Source organism: Carex rostrata, chromosome 4 (genome assembly GCF_964058835.1).
Source record: "Carex rostrata chromosome 4, lpCarRost1.2, whole genome shotgun sequence".
In the NCBI taxonomy this organism is placed as follows: domain Eukaryota; kingdom Viridiplantae; phylum Streptophyta; class Magnoliopsida; order Poales; family Cyperaceae; genus Carex; species Carex rostrata.
The window spans coordinates 2358664-2367502 of NC_135921.1; the positions used below are offsets into that span (position 1 = coordinate 2358664).

General features: G+C 32.5%; 1 protein-coding gene across 1 annotated transcript; it reads right to left on the bottom strand.

The window, feature by feature from the left end:
* Window positions 1-6086: 6086 nt before the first annotated feature.
* Window positions 6087-8495, bottom strand: LOC144552973 (cyclin-D3-1-like). The gene is made up of 6 exons (XM_078301031.1): window positions 7874-8495; window positions 7688-7774; window positions 7507-7605; window positions 7221-7422; window positions 7001-7122; window positions 6087-6641 (listed from the first exon to the last, which is right to left on the bottom strand). The coding sequence occupies exons 1-6, from the start codon at window positions 8204-8206 to the stop codon at window positions 6402-6404; spliced, it is 1083 nt and encodes a 360-aa protein (XP_078157157.1). The 5' UTR covers window positions 8207-8495; the 3' UTR covers window positions 6087-6401.
* Between the last annotated feature and the right edge of the window lie 344 nt (window positions 8496-8839).

The window sequence follows — 8839 nt, forward strand, 5'->3', positions numbered from 1 at the left end:
GGGAGGGAATGGAAAGAAAAGAAAATTTTCTATTGAATCATTTTTGGTTGACAAAATTATGTCGGAGGTGTAATACTAACTTTGTATCATTATAATTAATATATCGGTTTTACTTCCAATTTGGAGTGTAACGGATGGAAATGAACTTTGTTGTAAATGTTTTTAGAAAAAATAATACAAATGCACAACCCTACATCTTACCAATATAATTCTCATACAAATTTTTTGTCACAATCCTACAACAGTCACCGAGTTTCTCATTAACCTTCTAAATTTTAATCAACCGAATAAGAAATAATGCAGAATGAAAAATTAAACTTTTGTTTCCTTATTAATCATCTAAACACGAAAAGGTTAAATATGTTAATATTCCTTTCTATTCTTCACCTCCCATTCCTTTTTCTACTCTCCATCCAAACAGGGTGTACAAAACTTGTAATTTCAAAATGAACTCAGTTTGCTACTACAACAAAAAAATGATTAGCAAAATAACGCTAATTACCAGTACACTATTACTAGAAATGGTTTTACTATGGCTGGTAAAGAAAATTGGAAATAATTCTCCAGTGTATACTTTTAAGTCAGGTAACTTCATTGAAATGTAACACTTGTTTATAAAGATCAAATTAATCACACCATCGAGCTTGAGAAAGAAAATGAAAGACAGTGAGAAATGCAAAGTCATACCTCTCAAGAAATCTATTTTTTTTAGAGAAGGGTTCAAATGCCTCCATTTTTTGTGCCTCCACTATGCCTCCATTTTTTAAAACTTTAATAACTCAAAATTTAAAACTTAAAAGTCAAAATAAAACCGTTAGATGTAATATATATTATTTTCTCTATGTGCTCATAAAAAATTATCACATTTCAATTTTGTTTAGGTGTGAATCAATAAGTTGAAAAATCAACGTCTATAAATTATCCACATTAGTACGTTTTTTACAAGCTCTTGATGACAATCAAAATAAAATTGAAATGTGATAATTTTTTATGAGCACATAGAGAAAATAAAATAGATCATATTTAACGGTTTTATTTTGACTTTTAAATTTTAAATTTTGAATTGTTAAAGTTTTTAAAAAATGGAAGCATGATGGAGGCAGAAAAAATGAAGGCATTTGAACCCTCCTCTTTTTTTTATGCTATTCAAATTGTTGAGATATTTTCTCCATCACACATGCTGTAATACTTGGGGAAAGCAATTGGTTATATATTCTCTTTCATAAAATCTTTTTTTTTACTGAAAATTCACATCTGTTTTACTTGAGCAATTCCCATCTTTAATTATAACAATTTTAATCATTTGTCAGCCTAAATATTCATAAAGCATGCAATAACCCTGTTGCTGTAACAAATCTGGTAACATAATATTCTGTTCAGAATTTTAATAATGTACTTGTTTTGACAGTAATAATCTTTTTCTTGGCATTAGATGATTGGCAGTTTTATCAGGATAAAAAACAATTTAGAAAAATCCAACATGCCATGTTCTCCTACTAGTAAATATTTTGAGAGGTGTGAATAAAACCAGCCACTAAGTAAGCTAGGCTGGATCTGGTAAACTAGGTGGTAATTTCTATTTCTTATATCTATAGCAGGTGCAGCTTTTGTGCATTCCAAAAATAAATCTATTCAGAATTTATTCATCCAACCTTTGACTGTTAAAACTTTGTTATAGACCCAAAGAGAACAAATTCATGGTGCCATTGTGAGTCGTTGCCCCAGAAAGCAATAATTCTTTACCTCATCTACCCTTTCTTTTTCATAAAAAATTAACCAAACATGCGTTGTTTGAAATATTAAACAGAACTATACCTAAAATGTTTATTTACTTGTGACAATATGACTGAGTTCGCCTTTGTATTATTTATCATAGTTCTTGCTGTCAGTATTTTTGCACGAGGGGATTCATATATAGGATCACTTAATTCTATTCATTTTCAAAAATTATTGTACTTGTACATAATTTTATGAGTGAGTCTATGGTACTATGCATATTACGATTTGGCACCGTGCTACGGCTCTATATTTGAGTTTTCAAATCCTAACGGTCGATCCGAACCGTTCATCTTGTTCTCCATATTAATATGTGTTTGGAGACCAAATTTTACATTTTTTGAAATTCTTTTACTATATTTTTAGATTTATTGAAAATCACTATTTTTGGATGGTCCAAAATTTTCAGATCAAGTGATTTTCTAAATATCTAAAAAAATAGTAAAAAAATTTCAAAAAATGTCAAATTTGGTCTCCAAATTAACACATATTAATATGGAGAACAAGATGAACGGTTCGGATCGACCGTTAGGATTTGAAAACTCAAATATAGAGCCGTAGCACGGTAACAACCCGTGATATGCATAGTACCATAGACTCACTCTAATTTTATTATATAATTTAGAATAAAATATTATGTGTATTATAAAATTGATCTCTGTACACTTCGTAGAAATTTTATATGATCAACTTTCAAAAAGATTTTTAATTCCATAACTTGAAAGTCTGTCTCTATCCCTACATATATACATACAATAAAAATGGTGAGTCCGAATCCACTCAAGTACTCGAGTAGCTGACCGCGATCAGGTTAGCTCCCAATCGAGCTAGATATAGAGTTCGAGTGTGTTTAAATTTACGGAACCGTTTCAAAATCCGTGTCAAAACATAATGAACAATGCGGATTTAACATGATCGCCTGAGGTATCTAAGAGGATCCGAATTCCAAAATAACTCCGTATTATTTTGTGATTGGTTGGTTAAACACGTCTTAAAATATCCTTATAAATCAACCAAGTTTTTGCTGATTGGGTACACACAAAGGTTAGATACAGTTCAATAAAATCTTTTGGACAAGACACATTAAAGGAGATATAAAAAGCAGCCATAGCCCATAGATAATAAAAGCATTCTGTTCTGCCAAACAAATGCAATGTGGCATGTGAGTGCCTTTAAAGCTAAGTGCATCTCAGTCACTGTTTGGCCCTTGCTCTTGTCTAGTTTAAGATCATGTTGCATTTTAATATAATGCGAAGTCCGAACGCTACCTATTTTACTATTTGAGGTAATGAATGGTTCATGTCTACTGCTCAATGAACCATAATGAATAAATATCATAAACACACAATTTTATATGATGTAGTTCTATGATGTTGGCCAAATAATTTTTGAACTCCTGTATCCATATAATATTATAATTCAATCAAAAAAATTTAGGGGTGGCAAAAAAGCTCATTGCTCGTGGATTACATCTGACTCGCTCGCTAATAACTCATTCATTAGTGGACCGAGCTATTAATGAACCAGCTAATCACTAGCTCTATCTAAATTTAACAAGTTTGAGTTAGATCTTAAAAAAGAGCCTAACTCGCGAGCGAGTTGGCGAGCCAGCTCAATTCAAGTATGAATTTGTGAATTGTTATAAATTTGTGTGAATTTAATACGCATGAATTTATTTTGGGAATAATGTTTGTATGAATTTGAAGATCTAATATTTTAGTATGTATGAATTTGGTTACAAACTTAATTTATAGTAGTTGTCTTTATAATACATTATCTAATACATTTGGATATTTGGTTCATGAACTTTCACGAGCTGGCTCGGCTCGCTCATTGTCAAAATAAGCAAGCCACGAGCCACTTTTTCAGCTCGGATCCGAATGTTAACTCGCTCATGACTCACTAAAATGAGCGAGCCATGAACTTGGTCTAACTCGGACTGAGCCAGCTCGTTGCCAGCCTTATAAAAATCTACAAAATCTATCAATTTAGTAGTATAGGAAACATGAATCAAAGACTTCTTTTCTTCATTTTTTTTTTCTTCTATTAATGCATAGATAAAAATAATATGTTTCTTATAATTTTTACGAGAAAAGTAGTTCTATTGGTTAGAAATGAAACGACATAATTGTTTAGCCCCTTCTAATACAATATTATTTTTTGGATACATAATAAATAACTGTTTTGATCTATTTCTCTTTGAAGTAGGGAGTTACTACTTTGACAATATCAATAGCATATCATGAATTATGCTTTCTATGTGAAATAACTAGATATTTCTTTAATTCACTTCCGGAAAGAAACAAACAAAAGGGTGTTATTATTAAAAAATGAAGACTTTTTATAGAATTGTCAATAATATTCACAATTATTCAGATCTCGAACATTTTTTTGCGCAATCTATGATCAAAGTCAAAGTTCGGCTAAGAAAAATGATTTCATTTAAATGGTTTCACATATAGATAATTGAGAGTGGAAAACATAAACCTTCTTAGTTTATATTAATAAACTACAAAAACATCATAAGTACATGTACATAATTATGATCCTTCAGAATCTTGAAACCACCTCTATATTATAATTCTTTTGTTTGATTGACACATCACACATTTGACTTGTAGGTAATGCAAAGAGAAGTATTTGGAGATTTATATCCACCCCCTTACTATAATAATGAGAAATTAATGGCAAGGTTTTGCCTTAATAGACTGGATCCCATTATGTACTTAGTTGTTTACTTTTTAAACATATGACAAAACATGTTCTAACAAAAGTGAAGCCCAATAAAAACAAAGCCAATCAGGAGGGTATAATTCCTCCCTCACTTTTCCTAACCATGGGTCAAATTATAAATAAACCCTGATTTCCTTTTTATTATGAAAGCCAACAGCCTTTCCCCCACTTTGCCAAGATTTTTTTGTGAGGTGTGAGTACCTGTTAATTATGTTGACAATCTTTTAAAAATAAATTTGAAATTAAACATTTTAAAGTACGATAAATTTCATTTACATATATATTAGTCTGTAAAAATAATAAAATTGATATATGTTTTACCGTACTTCAAATAATTTGAAATTTCAATGGTCCTTGATACGTTATCAAACAATAATTAGGTGAGATGAATTAATAGGTTGTCTATATAATTATAACATACCTATAAATTAATTTCTAATTTTCAATTTTTGTGCAACTTTTGTATAAATATTATAAGGATTGTCAAAATAATCATTGTCAAGTTATATCCCTCATTTTGTAATACAATATACTTTTTTTAGCATCTAATGCAAACTTCCTAATAGAAATATGGCCTTTTGTTTTCTAAACTTCAAATTTGGGTTCATAAAAAAAAGCATATGTTAGAAAAGAATATCATAATAGATTTTTTTTTTTTTAAAAAGCAAAGAGCATTTTACCCTTTCTTAAAAAAAAAAAATTTGAGATATGTACTATTTTCATCCAAAAAAAGAGTCAAGGGTGGTAAATAACCATTAAATAGTAACACCCACAAACTTTTTACACAACAAATAATCTATACATGGAGCAAAATTCAGACAATCTAACCCCACAAACTGTGTACAAGAAGTAATTGTTGGCTCAGAAATGTCTCTTTTTACATAATATCAATATCACTTGGTTATGATAGGTTAAGGAAGGGGGCATCTAAGCTAATATCCCTCACATGTAATTAATAATAAGATTCTCTACCCTTTTCTTTATGTTTGTATTATATTTATATAAATTTGTGTTCCCAAGGTTTCTCCTGACAGAGGCCCCACCTTCCTTTACAACAAAGAGGGAAACAAGCTCCATAGTCTAAGCAGACAACTGGTCAAACACTAGCATGACAGGCATTTATATCATACTTGCATAAAAAAATATAAAGGCAAAAAGGTATTTTTAAATAATTGACCAATAATTTATTGGGTTTTTTTTCTGAACATAATTTTTAACCATATATTATCACTGTTCTCCATTCCTCGAGAAAAAGACAAAAATAGAATGCAATATAATCTATATTTTTATCTCAGCTTTGCTTATCTGTTTAGCTTAACCATACTATTTTAATACAACCGTCCTATTTAGATTTAGAACAAAACCTCTTAATTTCAAAAAATTGGACCATCACAATAGCAAATATCAACACAAAGCCTTCCATAGTTTCATTGCTTAGATCAAATTTCCAGAGATCTAATTATTTTGTCATCTCCAGTTGTACCGACATCATCTCCAGTTGTACTGACAACAATCTTTTACATAATATTGCAAAAATAAATGTTGACAAGCATCTTGAGCAAAACCACTTTTATATATTTTTTTACTTTTTTTCATTTGAATTCTTTATTATTTTCCCAGAGTTTATCTTCACGAGAAAATAAAGGACAAATAGAAAATGCACTCTCCAACTATCACTAGCTACTCTGTCATCCAATCCACCATTTCTTCAATTTTTGCAATTTCACCCCTTCTATTTCTACAAATTAGCAGCACAACCTTGGTGCAATGCGCCTCTTTCCTTTCCTCCACTAAAAACAAAACATCAAATTATTCTCTCTTCTTTTTTTTTTGGTTTTTTTTCCCCAAAATAGCTTTCTCCCTCCAAAATTTGACACACTTGCTTCAAATTTTTACCTCCAAATTTTTCTCCTTTTACTACTACAGGGGGGTGTATCATGGCCAACATGTGATTCACAGCTCTTGTAACTGAGACATGCAGCATCTAGCACTCCAATTGGACTGTGTGGTGCAGAGGCAACTGATGCTCTACTACTACTATCATTACTGTTATTGTTATAATGCATTTTTAATACCAGATTCCTAGTTAAAAACTTTGACTGTATGGCTTCATAGCATCTCATCACGCTCCCCTGAAAAAGCAACCAATTAAACAAACACATTAGATATAATTAAATTACACATCTGATAAAAAAAATATGTTTCCAGCACAACCAAATGACCAGAGACAGTTCTTTTTATAAAATGCCTAAATTACCCCCCCAAGTATCCTTTCTCATATTTTAATTGGCCCAAAGTACACTCTTTGTTCACTTGACAGATACACTTACCAACCTTGGGGAAAGAATGTTGTTTACATTTAGAAAGCAAATGGGGAAAACATAACTATTCATGTTAAATATGTTGAATTTGTACAAGTATATACATTTAACCAACAATTCATGTTTTACACAATGAGGAAAATTAAGAGAGAAAATAAAAAAGAACAAACCTTTGATACATGGTCGCAACAGGATAGAGTACACTCCATATCTACAACTTGAGTTTCTCCAATCAATGCAAGTGCCACCGCAGCCGCAATTTCAGAAGGTCGATACGCAAGAAAATCAGTTCCTGCAATTCAATTTCCATTCAATGTCTCAATACAAACCATCTCAAAACTAACCTCAGAAATCTCTGAATAAAATGCTAGAAATGATTCTATACTATACCTTTGACTATATTCAAGATGAGATCGACACCTTCATAGAGGGAAAATTTAGGCGGTCTGATACCATTGTTGAATTTATGAAGAAAATAATCAAAAAATGAGAAAGGAGTAACTGCTTGCATCCTCCATTTTAATGTACTTAACACTAAAAGCTCCATTCTTTGAATGGTTTTTGCCTCAAACACATACTTGGCATCACAAACCTGTTCCACAAAAAATCATAACACGGTTTAGAAACAGCAAAATGCAGTATTACAAAATAGGCAATGTAATGTAAGTTCACTTACTTGTAGATCTAAAGAGAGGGGAACATAGGTTTCCTCCATTTTAGCAGCCAGAGACAAACAAGCAACTGAGAGCAGTTGTGTCATCCATGCCTTGCCTTCCTGTTACACAAATATACCCATGATTATTAGTAAAGGAACTAGCTTTCTAGTAAAGACTCTTCAAGGAAAACAGAGCTCTTACTGGTAGCTCATACGCAGAGAGAAATCGGTCGAGAAAATTCACTGCCAACGCAGCGCTCAATGGCCCAAAGTTGAAGTGTCTATGCACCTGTTTATCAAATCAGACAAAACCCATTAATTATAGGCAAAAAAGGAGATACCATATGAAAAGGTAAGAAAGAGGGAAGGGGTAAAACGCAAAACCCACCTTCCAAATCCAATCAATGGCAGTTGCACGAATGGAGAGCTCCAGTGAACCGACGAGCAACCTCTCGTAGTAGCCCTCCAGTGGGAGATGCTCGGTTTCCTTTTTCACAAGAAGCGCCATGCACTCCTCAGACTGAAGAGGAAAGTTGTCCAGGAAATCGCCATGAAAGGCGCTTCTTTTTCCGGAAAAGCCCCTGCTTTTAATCCTATTTTCGTCCAAGTCCTGGAAGGAGGTAACCTCTGTTTCTTCTTCTTCCTCGTCAAAGTCCAATATACTGGTGTTGTCTTCTGCGCAAAGAAGGATAGAAGCAGAGCATTCGTAGCTCGGTGCCATGGACAAATGAGATAAGGTGCTTTGTTAAAAAGATACAACCTCTCCCCTTCTCTTACCTCTCTCTCTCTCTCTCTCTCTCTCTCTCTCTCTTGTGACCTTGTTTTATTCAGAGGATGGATTTTCTCATGAGAGGAGTGAGAGGGGAAGGAGATAAGAGAGAAAGAGATGAGGGTTTTGAGAGAGAAGAGAGGCGGAGAAGAGAAACGGGGGGTTTTGTAGGTAGAGGGTTTTTTGGGAAAGAGGGAGAAAAAATGAAAAGAAAAGGCGAAAGGGTGCAAAAATTGGCGACAAAGGAAAGAGAGATAGAAAGACAGCGAAGAAATAAAACGGATGAAAAATGTTGCTTTTGTTCCTTTCTATGTGGCTTTTCATGTGTTGGGTTTTTTGGCACTTGGAGGCCATGTTTTACTCAAAAATAATTAATTCAAAACCTGAGACCTAATTTGGATTTGTTATGTCCATGTTCCGTATAATACTGATGTTTGTTCCATATTTATGAGTTATGACTATTGACCATAGTGACAAATGAATTATTTGGGTTCAGTTGCGAGGTCAAAATTTCTTGATTCAAGAATAATTTAGGTATAATTCGGGAATGATTTGAAATTATCCAAACCAGAGATCTCAGCCCTG

What these genes read in the sequence shown, in the direction of transcription:
- LOC144552973 (XM_078301031.1), bottom strand. Translation starts at nt 8,206, where the DNA reads ATGGCACCGAGCTACGAATGCTCTGCTTCTATCCTTCTTTGCGCAGAA. An exon ending in TCTCTGCGTATGAGCTACCA is followed by an intron (nt 7,606 to 7,687) that starts GTAAGAGCTCTG and finishes TTTGTGTAACAG; the next exon opens with GAAGGCAAGGCATGGATGAC. An exon ending in CCCTCTCTTTAGATCTACAA is followed by an intron (nt 7,423 to 7,506) that starts GTAAGTGAACTT and finishes TTTGTGGAACAG; the next exon opens with GTTTGTGATGCCAAGTATGT.